General features: G+C 43.0%; 1 protein-coding gene across 3 annotated transcripts in view; it reads right to left on the bottom strand.

Moving 5' to 3' along the window:
* JAK1 (Janus kinase 1) overlaps positions 1–21,235 on the bottom strand; it is a 62,661-nt gene that overhangs the window by 30,421 nt on the left and 11,005 nt on the right. For 2 of the 3 annotated variants that reach the window (XM_074906036.1, XM_074906038.1), the window contains exon 2: positions 792–871. In XM_074906036.1, the coding sequence (XP_074762137.1) occupies positions 792–797 (6 nt within the window). In that variant the 5' untranslated portion in view covers positions 798–871. The remainder of the gene's footprint in view (positions 1–791; positions 872–21,235) is intronic. The other variant, XM_074906037.1, reaches the window with a different exon arrangement.

Below are 21,235 nucleotides of genomic sequence, written 5' to 3'. Positions count from 1 at the left end.
TGAGCCTACTGCATACTATGATGGGCTAGGCACAGCATTTCTCCAAGTCTTCACATGGGGAATCTCATTATTCACAATCAGTACTTTTCACAAATGAAGGGAAAAGCGATAAAAGAAATGTCAGTCATTATTCTGTTTCTGGTAACTGTTCCAAATAATTCCCTTCTGTTCTGGTGGTTCCCCAACTACTCTAGAAGGTTTCTCTTCTTACTTTAAAGCAGGAATAACTTTCACATCCTTAGGCACCTAACTGGCTGAAAAATAATACTTGAAGCTGGGTAATATAAACAGTACAATTTTATTTCCTTTTTTTTAAAAAAAAAAAAAAAAAAAAAAAAGCGCTTTTTTTTATAATCTCCTTAACAGCTAAATATTTCTGATAGGTTTCCCTGCTCTCACCCTTTGTTTTTTAAACTCCTGATACTTAATGCGTCATGGTAAATGAGCTTTATTGGAGAGTTATTTTTTTATTGTTACTTCTCTCTCTCTCCAGAAGGAAAGGGTAGCACTAAGTAGGTTTAATGCAACAGCTTTTAGACTGCCAAGAATGCATACGAGACAGCTCCGACTCAAACAAAAATGCCGTGTTGCATTTTTACCCAGTGTTTAAATAGAAAGAGCAGAAAGGAAATAGATGAACACACACTCTGGCTATTATGGGGTTTGTGTTCTGTGTTTTACTAAGCTTTAGCTCAATTAATAACAACAGCCCAAACCACCAATTCTGTAGTTTATGAAATTAATCCTCCCACCGAAAAACAAACAAAACCAAACCTCAAATGCCAACACACCTGCATTTATGTGACTGACTGATCCTCTATGCAACTGAAATGGATTATCTTGATGCTTTCCAAGAGCAACTTGACTCTGGCTGAAAAAAAAAAATAAAAAAAATAAAATTTAAAATTGTCAGGAATGTCTCTGTACAGTTTGAGCACAAAATATATGGTCAGACTGATAAAATGCCACTTGCAATCCAAGGGAATCGTTCCATTAATATAACTGAGATCTAGATCTAGCCTCAAAGTCATAGCAGTCTCTGTAAGACTACCAATTTCTTTTGGGTGCACCGACTGAGATGCAAAAGAGGGGAAAAGCCTTGGTTATTCCTTGAGGGGTTTTTTTCGTATTTTCAGAACATCAACCATCTTTCTGGTGTCATAGTCATTGTCAAGCTGTGACACCTAAGGAGCGTTCTTTATCTCCTTCGTGGTTTTGAAGTCACTTAATTCATTCTTTAGATTTTTAACTACATATTGCTAATGCCAATTCTTCCCTAGTCTCTATTGCTTCCTCTGCTTCCAGATTACCAGGGTTTTTTTTACTTTGTTTTATTCTCCTTTGCTTTATGAAAAGTACAGAGCCTTGCATAGGCAGCAGAGAATAAGGAAACTACCCAAGGGAGTATCACTGCAAGGCCTGTATTTCTCTCAGCAGAAGCTTTCACAAAGAGCACAGCCCATGACTTCAGTGCCTTCGAGCAGCAGGAGCACCTTCCAAGAGCCTACTACTTTTTTATTTTTAAGTCTTATCTAACACCACAAACCACCTCAGCATTCTGGGGCTGGTTTTCAAAACTACTCCCACCCACAGTTAGAAGTTATCCCTTATCACCTGAAGCGTTCCTGGTAGGTATCAATACCATCCTTTTTCAACGGCAGGTGTGACAGTGCCTCTATTTAAAGTATTGTCTGATGCCAGGGCTGTAAAATCAACAAGACGCTACAGGAATATTTAAGAAGTAGAGAGGGGAAGAATGGGTGTTGACAAGAAGTCTTGGCATCTCACTTGGCAAGCTAGTCCAGCCCTGATGGTAGAGCACAGAGCATCAGCGAAAGAGCTGGCGTGCTTGGAAGCCATGCCTGCATGTTCCTTTCCAAGGGTGGACAGGCTGCTCCTCTCCCGCTGGCATGGGAATAAGTCAGATGGGGAAGGAGTCTGGACTTCTTGAAGAAAAGAAAGATGTAGGGCTCTGTTCTGCATCTCCAGAGAGACTCCCGTGCTCTGGCAGTGGTCCCACACCACTGCCTGCCAGCCACAGCTCCAGGCTCTCAGGGGAAACCATCCCACTGGAGTCTCCTGGGGTAGTTGCTAAGTGCGACAGTAAACTAAATGTGACAAAATGTGTCTAAACTAAATGGTAAACGTCACCCATCTGAGGCTGAAAGATTCCTCCATTTGTATTCTCCATCCCTCCCTTTTTCTCTTCTCCCCCATCTCTGCCAAATTACACTTGAACTAAGCGTGTATCGGTTTTGCTGCAACAGCATCGGGCCTTAATCTGATGCAGCAGACCAACGAATATTGTTTTATAAGCCTTAGGTTTAGTCTGGAGAAAGCCTGACACTGCTGCACAAGCTTCCCTGGCACTTGGAAAGCACCCAGCAAACGTGATACTATCATAGACAGAATAACATTTAACAGCACAGCATGCATTTACAATGAAATTGCATGTTCCTTCCATCCGTGCCACTTTAATGCGAATTTTCAGTTTCCAGACACATTCCCTCAGCAATAATATGGGGAAGAAATAATTGAGAGCATGATTACTGGAACATGCAGACAAGCCAGTAATTATTTCTGCACAGCACCAGAAAATTTAAATGCAAAATGTTAAAGATATTAGCTTTAATCTAATTGAAAACACTCCCTTTTAAATGGCACATCTTATAACTGAACCTCAATATATTTTAATGTCTGTGTGGGCATAATATTAAAAAGATTGTCCAGATGTTTTAAAATGTGAAGGGAAATATAAAACCATTGCTTCCTTGCAGATTCATAAATCAAAATTGTTGCTTTTCAACATAGCATTCTTTGGTTTTGCTTAATAGCTCGGACTGTTGTTTCTAATCGCGGCAGCAATTCTGAATAGGGAAGAAATTCCCTGAAAACAGAATAGGGAAGAACCTTAACTGCTGCTTCATTTATACAACGTGCTTCTGGGGATGAACCAAACAAACCAACATCCAATCTCTAACTTACTATATACTGATGAGTTTCACAGATAATCCCCATACTCAGTGTCAGGAATTCACCTTTTTAAAAATATATCTTAATCTTCCACAAAGTCTCCTTTGAACAAGACCAATTCCTGCTCTGTCCTAGCAGTGGCACCTCTCACCAGGCCTGGCAGTGACACCACTGCACACACAGGTCAGGGCAGCCTGTTGCTCCTCCAGACCCGCAGCCGAGCGACTGTGCCCCGTGCCAGGCTCACCCCGGTGGTCCCGTGTGCGTGACCCAGAGCTCCCCACGCCCGTTACGCTCCGTCTCTGGCAATCTCAGGCATCACGTTACACACCCCTCACGCTTCAGCTCAGAAATCTGATGGGGATTTTTCACCTTCCCCACTTAATAAGGTTTCAGAGCCTCAGCGGACCACTGTGTTTCGTGTATCTTCTGCAGACTATCTCCCTCCCTTGTGAAGGTTTCCCTGATCAACTTACAGATACCAGCTGTATCCTTTCTCAGACTGCATTTTGCTTGGCTTGCAACCACCCTCCACCGGTCCCTTCCTGCACGAGAAGCTCCACTTTCCCCCGCTCATTCTCACAGCACTTCTCAGCACTTAACCCGTCCTCTCCGAGCAGCACTACTCCGGGCACAAGAGGTAGCACGACGGGGATGCGCTCAGGCTCTGCTGGGAGTCTGACTGACAGGACAGCATTTGCTTTTTTCAAAGTACATTTTCTCTTCACCTGATTTCTGTTTCTCATGGTGAAAGAGCCTTTTGTGTTGCATGCTGCAAAATAGATAGGGAAAGGTAGGACAGCTCTTCTCGAGATACTCCTTGTTAACTCCACCTGCATTACAGGCCTTTTGTACGCTCCCCAGAGCAAAGGGTTTTTCTGGTCATTTAAAATCCTGACCAGTGTATACACACATACCTGCCACCTTCTTACAAGTCTATATTTCAGCCACAGAGTAACTCAGCTAGCTGGCAGGGTGAGCAAATCCCCAGCCCGGTGCACCACCAGCAGAGGGGGACAATGATTCATCCTTTGTGCTCACGTTACAATCACGAAATTAGGGATTCTGGGTGCACACAACCAAAACCAGGCACCCACAGTTGCCAAAACTCACACCGAATTTCTTTAGACGAGGTCAACAAACAGATCTGGGCCCAGAGAAAGTATTTTTTTCTCATGCACAGATGAAGCCCTCACAAAATTCTGGTTATCAGAAAGCTGAAAAGTTCAAAAATAGGGAGAGAGAATTCTAAAGGTGGGTTGTTCAAAATCAGTTTGGTTTTGGTGTGGCTATTAAACTATTAAGACTTAATGAACTATCTGGAAAAGAATAATATTTGGTAAAAACTCAAGTTCCTGTCTATGACTTGCCACAGCCAAGATCTCTTCAGTAAAAGAAGAGTTTTCAAGCCCAACAGTCACAGCATTTCTAAGGAAAAAACCCACATGTACAACACTGTTAAATAACCCCTTTAAACTTTTGTATGCCTCAAAAATCGAGGACAGAAAAGGTGGAGGCATAAATTAAATACTTCAAAGATTATTTACAAATCTTCCTTGAACCAGAAAGAAGAAGTTAATCCACAGTTGTGGAAGGAGAAGCCCGGGAAAGCCAGCCTGGCTCCGAAGCCTCCTGTGAAGCTGGGACGTCTGCACCTGGCCCTGCCAAGAGTCCCCCCACCCACATCAACAAAAATACCCCCAAAACACAAAAAGAGCTTCCCTTCAGTAACGAAAGAGAGGATAAAGCTGTCAGCTGGGAGATACTTCAAGATGTCAGACACCAATAGATGCTGTCTCCAAACTCCACTGGGCATTTTTAAGAAAACATCTCGCCTGAGCTCAAACAAGGCTGCAGATGCCACACAGCTTAGGCTCCTCATGGAGACAAGGGGTTTGTGGGTTTTTTACCCTAACTCAGTTTTCTCGCTCCGAGTGGGGCACACTTAAATTTCTCCCGGCAGAGCTGCCGCAATCCCCTGCGAGGCAGAGGAGATCCAAGCAGAGCAGCCGTGATGCCAGAAGAAACGCCCTCCGCTGCCAGAACGCTGCTGCCTGTCCCGGCTGGACCCAGCACCCTTTGGTTTCCATTCACAACACATTTTAATGGGCAAAAGGAAAACACGAAACCCTCACAGGCTTTAAGAAACTCCCCAAGTCCACATCGACGCTTCACCTGAGGCAAACCTGTGCACTGAGACCTGCTCTCAGATTTAAAATGCAAGTTTTGCTTGCTGCTCGCTTTGGAGGGTTCTGACGTGAAAACAAGACGCCGGCCGGCACTGCTGACTCCCCCACACCAGCCCTCCTACACCACCATCCCCGTGCTATCCACATTTCCACCACAGACAAAGATCATGGAAGCAAAATGCAAAGATGGAAGGTTTGTTTGGGGGGCAAAAGTCCCTAAAATGTGAGGAGAGGAAAATCCCAGATCAAATCTGACCAAACCAGAACTCGGTTTGAAGCACCATTTGCAAGCTCTTCCTCTTTTTTTTCCCCCCCTCTCAGTCAATTTAGTTTCTGGTTTCATGACAGGGACAGAGCCAGGGGATGTTTGTGATTGCTTATGCTAAAAAAGTATTAGACAGGCTTTCCTTACGCATGTGGAGCAGGACGTTTTTGTCATATTCATAGTTTATATCAGCCCCGAAGTTCTCAATTATTATTATTTTTTCAACACGCTAGTAAAGAAACTTGTCACAGCCCGTACAGCACAGGCCATGCATCTAAGCCAGCATAACCTATTAGAGACTCACGTAAAATAAAACCAGGCACTCAACTTCATCAATTTTAACAAGAGAAAATGACAGCCACGATATGATAGCAAACAGTGATGAAACAGCACATTAAAAGCCTAAATCTCTGGAGGGGCCATCGCATCGTTGACCAACCGCCCTCCTACAGCAGCCCTGGGAAGGCACAGCCATCACTGCAGCAAAGGTGGAACCAGCCTCGATTGACTAAAGCTCTCTGGAAAGAAAAAGGGATAAATAATTCCATTGAAGTAAAACATGACTGTATAGAGAGCTCCTTCAAGTCTCAAATTCCTGCCCAAGTCTGAGGACAGCAACAGGTTGAGGGCTTTCCTCCCTGCTGCCTGCAGTGCCCGTGTCGTCTTCTGACCTGGGGATCTGCTCACTACACTAACTCGGCTCTCAACACTCCCATTTGCTAAGAACAAATAATTTAAGATTAACTATAATAACTATGATCAGTGCTTTTTTCTGGGGACATTTTTTTCCAGTCATTCTGAAGAAAAAAACAAAAGCTTTTAAAGTATTATTTCTGGAAATTCAAGAAGCCAGCTGCTACAGGGCAGAACGAGGTTGCCTTTTTAACGATATTTGGGTCATTTCTATGTACATGCAATATTTCACCATTAATGTATTTGATGACATGCTATTTTTTTTCCACAGAACTCTTTCACTAAACATGCAATTCAGTATTTATTTTCTTTTATGCTGTTACTCAGAGTGATCTCACCACATGCTGTTTACCTCTGGCCCCAAACCAGAATTACTAATTCCTCTTGGGTTTTTCTATAGTATTCATTCTGTGATATGACTGATCTATGTTGTAAAACTTTGTTTTAAAAAAAATCAGGCTGAGAGCGCATAAAATGGAAATTTTCAGCAAAAATAGGTAACATGCAGTAAAGTTCTTCAGAACTGAAAAACAAGGTGCGTGTGATTGGGTATGTCAGCCTTCATTATTCGCATGCTTATATTAACAGATGTTAGATATTTCCATTTTTAGCAATCTAACTCCGAAAAGCAGAGGAAGCAGACTCCTGTCGCGTTCACTTACTGACTGCTTCAGACCAGACCCAACAGAAACCCACTCAATTCACTGTCACACCATGAGAAGACTATAACCGTGCTCGTTTCCTGTGCTTTTCCAATGCAATTTCAGCTACTTCTCTGAATTTCATGACGTCACCTACGTGGGAAGAAGTTTTTCGGCTTGCTCAGAAAGCTGCACGTTAAATTTACCACCTCTATTGTCCCATCTGCAACGGCTGTTGCAGTTGCGTGAGCACGCACACAAACACGGAGTCACATTTTCCTCTGTATTACTCGATCTTTCCAGCCTGATGTTCCTTTGGATACGGATTGGGCTTCTATGAGAGGAATAGCAATCAACAATTTTTACAGCTTGCTCCTAAACTATAAATGTGTACTTAATCTCATTCATTGTTTCTGGTATAATAACATCTTTAAATGACACAATTCTTGAGAAGCTTACAAGCTATTACACTATATCATTATATAGTTAACACTAACCACTTTTCAGCTAAAGTTGTATAAATTTCCTTGGAGGCAAATACATTCTTGTATCAAGCTTCAAGCCATCATGGAAACCTACCAAACAACAGGATTTTTATGTAATTACCATGTAGCAAATACTCCAAAACCTATTACACACAAACTTGAGGAAAGTTAGTCCAATATCTAAAAAGAACTTTATTACTAAGATTGATGCTAACAGGACTGAAGGGGGATTCCAGGCTTAAAGAGATTTACACAAACTATCTGTTTTTATTTCTGCCTGGGACACAGCATTAATGATCCTTTTCCTTCCTTTATGTTCTCCTCCACACCGCTCACCCCTCTCTGTGCCTGTGCTAGCACGCAGCCAGCAGTTTGCACCTTTCAGATGTGATGGAAGTTTGCTGGCAAAAAGCCACGTCATCTTCCCAGCAATGAAGCAGATCTTCAGGAAAAGCGGCCTCTTCCTGGTGGCACTGCGCTGATTTAAGGGGTTTCCTTCAGTTCGGATGCGTGGAAAAACTTTCAGAAAAATCAGTCAGTGTGGCAAAGACCTCCAAATCTATGTTTTCTTGGAAGAGAAAGTGTTAAGGGTGTGCAAAGCTTGTTCCTTCTGGGCTCACCTGGCAAGCGATCCTTCTCAGGTCACTAGAACTGGACATGTCAAGCCTACGCATGTGCTCTTCGTGCCTCAGCTAAAAACTAAAACTTCAGTGACAGCTAACACAACGTGTCTCACAACTGGGGCAGACAGAGAGGGAACACAGGGTCACGTACATCAGCTCCACCACTGCATGGTAACTCTTTCAACTCAAGAGTCTTTGATTGTACATCCAAGCCAAAACTCAGCACAGCACTTTGGTGTACAAGGAGGTGCTGAAGCCCAGGGAATGGCTTTCCTTTTTCCAAGAGAGGAAAACATTCTGTAATCGTTGCACAGATCTGTCAGAAAAGCAGGAGTGGAAACGAACGTAGAATGGAAGACAAATCACTACAACATACGTGATGTTCTCTGCCACAGCAGGCTAATGCCATCACACAACTCACCGTGCCGTGCGTGTACGTGGCAAGAGCAGCCATCTGGCCAGGATGGTGCTGGGGTTTAGGAGCACAAGAGGGATTCACTGTCTCAACAATGTGACGGGACTTCTACAAAGCTTCAATACCTACCTTCCTCCTCCGCAAATCCACCTCGTAATTCAAGGTCCCTTTGCTCCCTGAATATTTAGGAACCACCAGCAGTTTTCCTAAGCGGGAAAAGCGACCAGGAGGGAAATAAAGCGCTTTCATCATCTACATCTTCCAGATGAAGGTCTGTAACTGCAGAACAACTCCCCTCTTTAACCAGACTGCAGCAAGAGAAGTCACTTTGTCCTGCTCTCCTGAGTCTTAAAGTCTCAGAGATGTCACCATGCTGAAATGTTTGAAGAAACCCGATGACTGGAGGACTCGCTATGTATCTACAGGCTCTCCTCCAAGTTCTTCTCACAACTTTTATAAGCCACAGTCCATCCCATCTCCACCTTATTCACCAAACTGATTTCATTTGCTCAGTAGCCTGTGCATGAGAAAAAGGTCCCCGGGTCCTAGACGTGCCGTGCTGGCACCACACTGTTCCACGCTCAGCACTGTTCTGCTGGTAATTACTTAGACCAGGGGTGTACCTGGGAGGGGGTTGTTTGCACTCCCGTGTTGCAAAACCACTACATCGCCCTCAGCATAACACCGAGGTGATACACCCCTTCAGGTACAATGACCACCTCCACGAGCTCCTCACTGGTGCTCCTCAACAAGGGAATCCTACGTTTTACTTGCTTTTAAGGAAAAGCAAGCTTAGATTTACGATGAGAGCACCCGGATTTCTGATCACGTCTTAGATCTTTAGTAAGAAACAAACCAAAACAAACAGCTGCTGTCTAGCAAAGTCAAGACCAATGAGGCAGCACAAGAAACATTATCAGCATGTCTCTTCTGCAAATGAGTAGAGGAGAAGGAGAAATTAAATTACTTGCCCACTTACCCAGGAAATCAGCACCATCATTGGTAACTAGCCCAGGTCTTCCACGTCCCACTTGGCAGCCTCTAGCATGAGAGGTAGAATTAGAAGCAATAGTTCCTCCAAATACCAACAGCCTGAGTAGGTGGACTTTACACACACCACAGCCTTCTAGTTCAAAGAGTATGTAAAACATGCAAAGGGGCTGGGACTTGGTGGTGATCACGGAGCTACTGCACAGCTCCCCTCCTCCGAGGCTCGCTGGCTGTTCACAGACCACTCTAGCAAAGCTCCCAGCACAGTAACCACAGACGGTCATTTCCCTCCTGTTCAGCCTGTAGCCACTTCCTTGAGAGCAGCTACAGATGTTCTCAACCTTTTTCGTTTTCAAATCGTATCGCAAAATGGAGACTCTCCTCCCAGTTCTCTCCACCCCATTTCCTCCTCCCTGAAGCTGGGCAGCACTAACTGCACAGGCTGGACATTACGATGGTGGCAGCAAAGAGGGACTGCAAGCAAGCCCCCTGCTCCCTCCTCATCCCTTACACCATTCCCCACCGACAGCCACCATGTGTAGGGAGGTCACCTGGCCTCAAGGGCAAGAATAGGTGGGAGAGGAGATTTTGCTACAGCAAAATTTCTTTACCCCAGAGGAGCAACTTGCCCAACATCATCCTGCAATGGGGCTGAGCAGCCCAGAAGCAGCACTGGCACCCCAGCACCTCCCAAGGATCAGGAATTACTGATGGTGAAGAACAATCTTAAGCTGACCACAGCAGCCCTCGGAAGAATGAACTGAAATACCGGCACCTCTTTGCATTCTACCTGGTTTAAAAATAAGTGTCGCTAACTCGTTGCCATAAGCACTTACATCACTTATAAAGGCCTTAAAGCGTTCTATCGATGTGGTCAACATCTACTCTGCATACGGCATGACAGTTAAATCCCCCAGATTGCTTTGTTCACAAAGATTTCTGGTAGTCGCGTGCTTCCTGTGGTGGCTTTGCACTTTGGTAAGTGTTTTTTGATGGTTTGCCTTTTTCTTTTTTTTTTTTTTTTTTTAATGTGGTGAAAAAATATTGTTAAAGTTCACTCTTAAGGGCCCACCATTTAAAACAAATCATAGACTAAAGCAAACAAAACTTTACCAGTTATTTTTGCCTTTCTGTTCAGAGCAAACCACCAACAAAGACATCCCCTAACCAACAAACATTCTTTCTATAATATAGTTGCAAAACCATACAATTTCATAGCAAACTTGGGAGTTGCTACCAAGAGCAAGAGCAATTTGATCTTCCAAGTCTCTTAACCCTCTCTGTGTTCTCTGTTCCTCTTTTATTAAGTTAAACTCACCCTGCTGTAATGCTGGTAGCCCCAACTGGAACACTGCATGTAATTCTGGTTGGAGAAGGCACGGCCAGATGCTACAAAAACAGTCTCAGGTTTAAAGACAGCGTCTCAACTAAAGCCCCTTCTGTTAGACACTATATATATATATATATATATATATATATATATATAGTTCCGATGCAACCAAGCAAAACACTGAGATTTGAAGTGCAAAAATCACTGTAAAGAAGCAGGTGCTCCGTTAGCGGAGGTGGTGCTAATTGTAGCTGTGTGGTCCTGTAAATCACAGTGCAAAAACATCTGTAAAGGCCATCCCATATCAGTAAAACCAAACAGGAATAGAGCAGCAAGAAAAATTTCAATGGGATTTCAGATCTGAGCACAGATCACCTCTGGTCTCACCAACAGTGTTTCAGGTTAATAGAAATCAGAAAAAAATTCTGAGGTACAGCCTTACGTAGAGTTACCAAATGTCACCAACCTCTTCCTCCTCCTCATCTGATCTCACCAAACTCCTCGAGCAGCAGCTCACCTTTCCTGCAGTTAGTTTAACCTAACTGCACAGATCAGCACGCGGCCATGCTGCAGCCACAACTACTGAAACCAAGAAATTAAAACACGCATCATCAACAACGAAGATCTTTTAGGTGACACCTCTGTCCTTCAGGCAGATCCTAAACCCTGGGAAACCTGCCACCTGGCAGAGAGGAACTCAGCAAGAGAAGAAACAGAGCTTAGCTTCATGTTTTCTTTCTCCCAGTATCTGCATAAGGGCAGAACATGGCAATACCACTAAGAGCTAGCACTCACTCGGTGTTCCTCCGCCAAGAACGACTCAAGGGGACTCCAGCTGCTCCTTCTCACAGCATGAAGCCCTACTACTGTCAAAAAAAAAAAAAAAAAAAAAAAAAAAGGCGCTCATCTCCCAGGTCTAGAAAAGTAGAAGCACTAGTCTGAAAAGCAGCATTATCTCTGCCAGATACAACTGCATTGTGATTTCTGCTGCGTCGTGCAAACCACCACCTACAGCAGAAGGCAGGTTGTAGCTCTCCTCTGGTGACTGTAAGCAGAGCGATTCCACCTTTCCCTGCGCATCCCACTGGTCACCCCGGGCCACCCCAGTGTCACACACAGTGCAGCATCCTGACCAATACCTCAGTCTATGGGGAAACCGCTCCCTCGTATCAACGGATCGGTTTTTAATGCTTTTGAGATAATTTATACACAGATGTTCTTTTGGAAAAGGGTTAGCAAGTGTTGCCATGGAAAGCCACAGCCATCTGAGACCAATTTACAGAAAGAAGTGAGCTCTACAGTAGTTACGCCAATACCACCCAGAGCTTTAAAAATCAAACTGACCTCCAACTAAAACCCATCTGCTGGAAAATAAAGAAGAGTTAGTCAAGGTAAGATTTTAACCTCGTCTTACTATACCTATTAACTACTGTATTTTGAAGCAGCTTTTGCTTTCTCTGGGCTTCATTCTTCTCACTACAGCAAATGGCAGTCACCACATCTGGAAATAAGAGGTGTGCTACTGTGCTCACTAGTGCTCAAACAGTCAACAAATTGAGGGTAAATGTTCTAATGATGGTAGATATGGCAAGGAGTTATTTAAAAACTGAAAGCATCCAGGTTAATTATCCCTACAATAAAGAATAAGGAAAAAAAAAATATCTGTATTTAACCACATAGGTGCACAAGAGACACGCTCAATAGAAAGTTTTTCAACCCAAAAAGTTCCCATGTAAATTTATTGGACTATACTGGTTCACTGTGTATAGAAAAAATGTTCTAAGTTTAAAAAAGCTGTAAGGGAGTGACTAGCTTAGTGCTTCATGTTAAAAACCAGACAACCCAAGGAAGGGGCCTCCAACAGTCCCACCTCTGCCTCCACACGATGCCTGGGGATGGGGCCCAAATGCTGGGACAAGAGACCTGAATGCTCACAGAGGATCTGCTCAGCAAACTGCAAGGACCGAGAAACGGCTTGAATGTTGCATTTGTTTTTAGACCTCTTCTGAAAAGTGAAGGCTGGGTGTAAAGGTCAGTGTATGCATCAGCAGATGGGCTTCAGAATAGGAATGGTCTCTGCAGATAGCTTATCACTGCAGCTAACGAGCCCTAAGGTCACCTTCCAGATGCTGGATTTTGTTACCTGTGCACGCTGAAACAAACCAACAAGGCCTATGGGTGGGTTTTTCCTTGGCTCAAGAGAAATCACACTGAAGCAAAGTTAATGGGTTGCACCAGGGACAGACGTTCAGGAGATGCCAGCAGCCAGAGAGCTGTTTTCTCACACTGCACCGCTCCATTAAATGGCATCTCAATTTAAAGGGCATTTCCTACCAGCATGACAAAGACCAGAAGGAAGATCAGTGCTCAGAAAGGAAAACCAAAGTCAAGTTCTGACACTGCTATTTGAAGCTAATCGTATTTTTTTAGCTTCTGATTTAAGCAGCTTTTCAACAGTGCAGTATATATCCACTGGCACGCTCATACCTGTGAGTATTTTTCAAAGTGTGTGTATATGACTAGAGATAAGAAAGATTTACTGCCACTGAGACATAATTTTTAATATGAGTGGGGAAACAGTTCTTTATTGTCCATCTGTTGGGATAAACACACATAGCGATTACTTTTTATTATTGACTGATCACCAGAGTACACTTGTACTATGGTTAGCTGTAAACACATTTATCCCTATTAGTCAGAGGAAGGAATTGCAACTAATTGGCTGATCTGAAGCAAAGTGAGACACAACACTGAAATCTTCTAAGTCCATTCAATCCGTTTTACGGATTTGTTTTCGGTTTATTTTCTGCTCTTCTCACCATTTCACCAAGGGCAGGCAGCAGGTCAGCTCATCGAAAAGGTCCCTGCAAGGACTGCCGTGCTACACGCTGCAGCCTTACCCACCACGGATTTCTCATGCTTCGTTTCACACAAAGACCTGCTGGGGTGGCTGCAAACGTGTGGAAAACAGAACAGTACTGAGAGTAGCATAAACCGACCTTTAGAGAAAAAGGATCGTAGTGATAAAACTTGAAACTGGTTTATTTTTAGTCTCTGCCTGAAAAGCAATGGGGTAGGCTCTCATCTTTTCTCTTCAAAAAATGTCAGTTACACCTCTTCTCCCCCACGTGAGCAGTTCCAGTACAGATGAAAAAGGAGTTTACACTGACCTTCACTCACCTTGGGCTCAGGCAAATGGTTTGTTAAGAAAGAAGCTACACTCCAAACAGGTTTCCCAACCAGAGCTGAGAGAGGACCCTGGCAATACTTGCACACTGCCCCTGTTTCCTCTGTTAACACTGCAAAACACTGTATGCTCCTCTCATTGTCAACCTAGACAATTAAGTCCATGATGTATTTTATCTTATCCTGAAATAGGAATCTGGAGTAGGCTGGATGAGGTTTCCCAGTCTTTCCTCTGACTGAGAAGGGATCTCGGACATCTGCATCTAAATTCGTCTCTTTAAACCGGAGATTCAAAACCTGGATGAGCAGACCCTCCCCCTGGATACACTGTAGTTTGCTTGTCATTACTTCTGTATTCCCAGGCTTTAATGAATCCTTATATTGCCTACCTTACTTTAAAAACAGGAGGTAAGCCCTAAACATCACCTGTAAAGTTGATAAAGAAATTACACGGTGCAGATCTCACCCCAAATCCTTTTTCTATGACCACAACTGAGACAAAAAGTGGAAAAAACATCATTTTTCATAGCTGCAGGCTCTTTTTTTCCTAAAAATCATCAAATGCAAGTAAATTGGCAGAAGCAGCTTGAAACAAAGGAAGTCAATCAGTGAAAGCCAAATTAAGCTATTTAGATAGTTCTGAGTAGACAACTCGAGCTCTGCAGAACAACAAGGATCCTTGTGCCTCTCCTTGGTGACCGAAAAGCTGCTGTGGCTCTCCAGCAGCAGGGTCAGATGCTCCTCCTCCACTGTTTTGGCCTCCCGTGTCCAACCCTACAGATGGGGCTTGCTGCTTTCTCACTTACGCACACACAGAGTCATCAACTGCTCCTTTTAAGACAAACACCTCAGACGTCCTCTGGATACAAAGGCAGCACGCATCCTCCATGGCTTCGTACTGATTCTCCTCCAGGAGATCAGAATATGGGACACCTGTGACAGTGTGAAGGCCAGGCTGCCAGCTGCTGCAGTTAAAGTCTTACCTAACAGTTGTTTTCTGCTTGAAATACAGAAGCACTCTGCTGTTCTTCTACTATCACTTCTATCTCCTGAGACAGCTAAAATAACTGATAATTTAGTGTTTAAGCACAGGCAGACTTCGTCACAAGCAGGTTTTCTGGGCTGAGAAGGAACCCATAAATCGAGTCCACTCCACCACCATCTATCAACACAGGTGTAAACCAGTCCCCACACATGAACTGATAATCTGACCAAAGACACCGTAACAGTAGTTTTCAACCAGCCCAAGTTCTAACAATTATTTTCAGCAAGTTCTCCACCGTATTTCCACTATCCAGTTTAACTGTGAATGCTTTGGCTTGGCATGATGTACCTGTTACAATTAAGGGAATTGCTGGTGAGAGTCTTTTGTCAACTATGAGCTATATCCCAGTTATCACCCTGTCAAGCAAACTAAATATTTACACTCAATTCATTCAATCTCTTGGACAAATACATATGCTATTTTTAACTAACCAGCTAAACGGGAGTAAATTCTACATGTTTAACTCAGTTGTGGTTCAAAGGTGGCAAGACACATCAGGGGCTTTAGAGTACAATGGTAAGCAGTGGGATTTTGCTTTTCTAAGGGAAACCTGTCTGGGTTACAGATTTGAGAGTCTGTCCTGCAGATTGCGTAATTATCCTGTCCCTGATGGTTTGGGCCCCAGAATGACCAAAGTTGGCCTTTACACTCATCCATACCCAGACAAGACCCTGCTACGCTTAGTATTTGACACAGAGGTGTGACAATGCACAGGATCTCACCCCATACAACAATTTCAAGCTGGCAGTCTAAGCACTTTTCTACCTAGAAAGTCTTACATCCCTTTTGCTTTACCAATCCTACTTAACTCTTCTAGAAAATTCTGGTAGGGCTGAATCAACTCATGTTTATTTACTGTTCACTGACTTCTCTTAGAAATTTGCTTGTCCTATTTCTGCAGTTGCTGCCTGGTGACTTGGTGGTCTTCCCTTCAACAACAAAACCATTTTCCTATGAGTCTTGTACAATGTATGAAAGCTGAAAAAAAAAAAAGTCTGAGTAACACACACTCTATATTTCAGAATTCTGAGTGGCACTCTTTAAAGCACAATTACAAGGTCTGTTCAAAGTCAAAAATAATGAGGGGAATATACTACATTTTCAGGAGTCTATCTACATTCCCAGTAGTGTCCTTATATCATGAAAATTTGCAGCAGCTCACTGTTTCTCAATATCCAGTTTTGGCCAAGGCAGTTTCATAGAAGTTTACAGCCAATTCACTTTTCGGTCCAGGTATAATTTTCTTTCAGTTCTCTAGAAGCACACAGCAGCAGACGTTGCTTAGCTGCAGCTCTCCCTTTTGACGCCTCTCTCACAACAGCAGCTTCGGAAGCAGGACCATTATGCTGCTGCTGTGACTCAACACCAACAAATCATCCAGTCTCGCTTTGCTCCCCCTCACAGAGGGGACCCAAGATACTACCTGTACCAGTCACAGGTCAGCTTTTCTTCCCAAGAGGCTGATAACAAAAGTTACTTTTGCTTGAGCAGGCCCAGTTTATCCACACTCAACCAAGAGCCTCTGGTCTGAAGAACTGTGACCCCCCAGCTCCAGTGCCAACACGAAGCTCAAGGAACTTGGCTGTGCACCAGGAAATTTTTTCAGCAGCAAGAAAGCAACTTCCAGCCAGCATATTGATTTCACCGCTGCTCCACAGCAAACACCCCAACCCACAGCTACAGTCATTTCTGCCTTCTGCCACACCTCACCAAATGATGGGGAGGGTGGGGGAGAGGCAGGGGCAGACCTGTGTAACTGCGAATCCACAAGCTACACTCTTGCACCTTCTCTGGCCCGAGCCCAAATCCTCACTCAGCAGCAGTAAACAGGAAGCCACCGCTGAACTCCGTGACACACATGCGCACCCCAAGCAACCTCCTAAACTTCTTCCTCCTGCAAATACAGCTGTCAACACCTGTAAAGAAGAGAATATCCGTATTTGTAAAAAAGGGTGTCAGGACTGCACCTTAGTGGTCATCAGAGCTCCACAAGCTGAACATGGTGTTGTCCTGGGAAGGGCAGAACCCTAAGGATTATGTAAACTGCAAGCAGATTTTTACAACAGAAGAGCTGCGACTTGTGTATTCCCTCGTGGCTAAAACACAGGAATATTTTTTTAATATATTAAATCCTGTCCCTTATGAAACAGACTTCCACCCGGTGAGGAAGAAAAGCACCTCCAGGCTACCAAGCTACACATCACCAGCCCTCCTCACCCCTTGTGCTGTGCCTCTGCTGATCTGGTTCTAAGGTCGGGCCTCGATGTCAATTTATCCATGTAGGTCCAGATGCAATGATTGTGAATACTAGACTGCAGTCCTTCTGGGAGCAACAAGCAGAAGAATTCGGCTAAGAGCTAAACATCTCAGAAAAGGCAGGACTGAAGACATCACCCCAGATCAATAAAATAAACTGCTGCCATGAAGAATTACTTCATGACCTTAGTACAGGTTTTAACCACCTTTCCTGTAAAGAGTTTAGTACAGTAAATGTGAGTAAGCAAATATTAAAAATAGCTAAGCAGGGACACTCTTGTTCAATCACTTCAAGCACTGACTCAAACATGTATGACTCACCCCGAGTACCTTCTGACGTACCTACTTTCCCAGCGCTGGCTGCAACATCTCTTACTTTACATACTGGACACCACTGCTCACCTCAAGACCTCCAGGACGGAAGGCTCACGTGTGTCAACACACACCACAAAAGTTTCATCAGAATTTTCTACACGTTCTTTCAGCCTTCAATGATCACTTCTAAGTAAATGATTCATAGGATTACACTACAAAACTGAAAGCCAATATTAAAAGGACTAGAAATTAAGGAGCTGTCATGATTAAATCACTCTCAAAAAGTTTGACAGGCAATTACCAAGCATCACGCTTCAGAAAATAGTTTCTTACCCTCTGTCCATCCTGGCTACAGCCACGCCAACTTACTGAATCACCCTCTAACAAGATCATCCTCCCAGAAATCCAGAAGTTGTGCAGAAAGGTTTTCTGAATGCAGTATCTCTGCTGTTCTTTGTCCAAACCACCCCAAAAAAATCAGAGAAAAACCCTTCTAAAGCACGTCTTAGTCTCATTTACTGGAGTTTACAGGAACTAGTGGTCACATATAGGGAATTTCCACATAGTTAAGTTTGTAACTTTTATACTTCAACTGCACATTTACGATCAAAACAGAGAACAGAAAATCCACTGCAAAACCTTCATAATAGCTGTATAATTTAATCAAGATCAAGCTAATCAGATATCAATTACAATCCGTTTAATACTACATATACACAAGTGGCAATATGCAACCCTGCATATTTTATATACATAACTAGTCCTCCAGAACTATTTATGTGCTTAAAAATGATATATACCACTTTGTCAGATTTGCAGTAGCATCACCTGACCCAAGTAACTTAATTTTGATGCTCGTGCCTTAAAAGACATTGTAAAGAAAATGACAAAGGGAAGGAGAGAGAGAAGCCAGTGGTAGCAAAGCAAGATCTTATAGTTATTCAGCCTATACATCCTTCACAAGTTACATCAAGTTTTCATTGCATCTTCATTTCTCTGATAAAATAACAACAGTATTTTTCTTCCAGGGTCGAGTGGCTTTTTTGGACATCAAAGAAAATGCAGGAGGAGAATCACTATCCTGAAACCTTTAAGAAAAATACTTCATATTTTACGGAAGTCCCAAGTTGTTGAGTGCTGTATTTGCACTACTCCATTAGGTATCTTATGCATGAATTATTCATAGTTAACTTTTTCTCTATATTATGTTGTGCTAGCCTTAAAAATTATCACTTTCTGCTCTTCTTTGCCAGGAAAAGCATAATATGATTAGTCCAGGGGATGTTTTCAGCGTAACTCAGAAGAGAGGATAGATAAATGTCATGCCCAGACTGACCCATTTGCTTAACTATCAAACAGCATTTGCCTGCTTCCAAAACTAACAGTAATAAAGTCCGAGCTCAAACGGTCAAGTCAGAAAAACAGGAACTGCTCTAGAATTGGGGTTTCGTATTTCCCCTTTTCAACTTGATACCAGAACTAATAATATATTTTGCGTCTAAAGACACCATAAGACACAAAATCTTCTGAGTTTAGGGGAGGGAGGGTAAACTTAAAATCAATTATTTGTCACGAAGACTTGGTTTTAACTTCAACTGAACAGAGAGAGTAGCTTCCCACACTTTGTACTCCTTTTCATATTTCTACGAATGAGAAAACACAGAAGAGTGAAGACAGCTGAAAAGGAAGGGCTACCAGAGAGGTCCTCCCATGAAACCCCCCTGCCAGGAAATTAGGAAAGACAGAGGAGGGAAAAAGAAGAGGAGAGGCAAGTCTGAGGAACTTTAAATCACGCCTCTCCCCTGGTTTTATACACTGTGATGAAATTGGATATTTTACAACTCCAAAGCCTGGATTTCAAAACTAAGAATCGTGGAGAAAATTAACTTTTAAAAAGCAGCCGGACATTTCACACTTCACTCCAGGTCCATGGCCAGTTTGCAAATACCACAGTGCAGCTATTCTGGGCAATAAATATTTAACCGTAGTGGGCAACGCTTCCTACAAATAATACTTAAGAGCACAAAAGCTCTGGGGAGCAAATCTATCTGCTAAAGCACATGCACTCTGTAGAAAAAAATGAAAAATAAAACCAGAAGGTGCACTGTGCGTACACCAACTGCCAACTACTCAGCAGTCCAAGATGGCTACTTAAGCCTTAGCTCTCAATACTCTTAACCATAAAAGTACTTCCTTTTTTCTGTCCTTAAAAGCAACTTAGAAGTTTAATTGCAAGTTAACATGCAGGAACCTTAATCTTCAAATTTCATTATGCTGTTGGTTTATTCTAACGTACAAATACCCTGCCTTAAACTGTTCAGCCCTTACAAAAACTAGTGATACCACATCAGGCATTCCTTATCATTTACAAAAGCTTCGTGGATTTTAGAGAGACTACAAGTTTCACTCCAAACCGCTGCCCTAAGGCGCTGTAATTGCCAGAAAGCACAAAAAACTGACTCAAAACGCATCAACACGTTAAAAGAATCATAATGCTTGATTAGTTTCAGAATCTGAAGACCAGTCAGAAAACCTATTGATTTGGGACTTGACACACTGAAAGAGTATTTCTAGTAAATATGAAAGAAATATCAGTTACAATAAGCAAATCTCTGTGTTGAAAGATTAACTAGAGACTTCAGAGAAAGCTCACAGAAATTAAAGTGATCTCTACAAACTTTTTTCACCAGAAAAAATTATCTGTAATTCCTGTAGTAACTTGGATGTGTCACCCCTCCAGCAGTTTTCTTAAGCAATCTGAGACAATTATCATATGAACTTCACAGGAAGGAAATACCCTGCTTTTCAAACAACTAATCAAAATCTTTCCCTGTGTCTTACAACCTAGAAATCTGGCTGTAACCAAGCTGCGTTTCTGCCCTGGTGTTTACTTCTATGTCACACAGCAAAATCGGTTCATTTTCTCAAACGGCTAAATGCACATAAATTGTACTTAACCAGAAATTATGAAGCCAACATTTCTTTTTATGTATGTGACTTCTGTGCATAGGCAGTGGTTATCTTTAATACTCAAGGTTATTTGCAGTCTACTGCACTTCTCTATGCTGTTCTAAACACAGTCTTTCTGTGCAAATAGAAAAAAAAAAAATTTCCCCCATTCTTAAAGGGAAATAAACTCAAAAACCCCCAGCGTGCTGTCAGTCTGTAGATGTTCAACAAGACAGCAGTGCAGAACTTGTCACTTCCAAGTCTGTACATCACGATGACTAATACCACAAGACACCACCACCAACCCCACGAAGATCCCTCTGCATCTCCCCGAAGGCTGTGCTGGAGGCTCCCCGCACCGTTTCTCCAGTGTCCCGAGGATTACACTGCTCACACTCCAACCCAGCCGAAAATCCTACAGCCGTACTCCATCCTCACAGGCTTCTGAGGCATAAAGGGGGAGGGAAGAGGGGATTTCAACACTCCCCACAGCTTCTCCTTTCCACTCCAAAATATGTCTTATGCCAGCACTCAGGAGGGGAGATCATCTTTGGTGATATATTTAATAGTTTCTGCGCTGGCAGCATCTTCACCCACATGGAACAAGGATGTTCAGACCATGCCCGTTCCACTCCGCCCCGCTCCTCTCAAACCACAGACTGCTGAACAGAAAAAAAGAGGTTCTCAACAATGCTTGTCAAAAGGGCTCATGCCCTTTTTTTTTTTTTAAATGCACGACACCTACAGTTATGAGAACCTCAAATTTCTTATTTTCTTACCAAGCCACCAGAAAGCTGACTCTCAGTATCCACTGGCTTCCAACAAGAACCCATCCCCTTTCCCCCCTCCTCCAGTGTTCAGTGTAATCTTTTAATCTCTT

Source organism: Athene noctua, chromosome 5 (assembly GCF_965140245.1).
Source record: "Athene noctua chromosome 5, bAthNoc1.hap1.1, whole genome shotgun sequence".
NCBI classification, from domain to species: domain Eukaryota; kingdom Metazoa; phylum Chordata; class Aves; order Strigiformes; family Strigidae; genus Athene; species Athene noctua.
The sequence above is the reverse complement of the archived record's forward strand: the minus strand, read 5'-3'. Positions and strand labels throughout refer to the sequence as shown.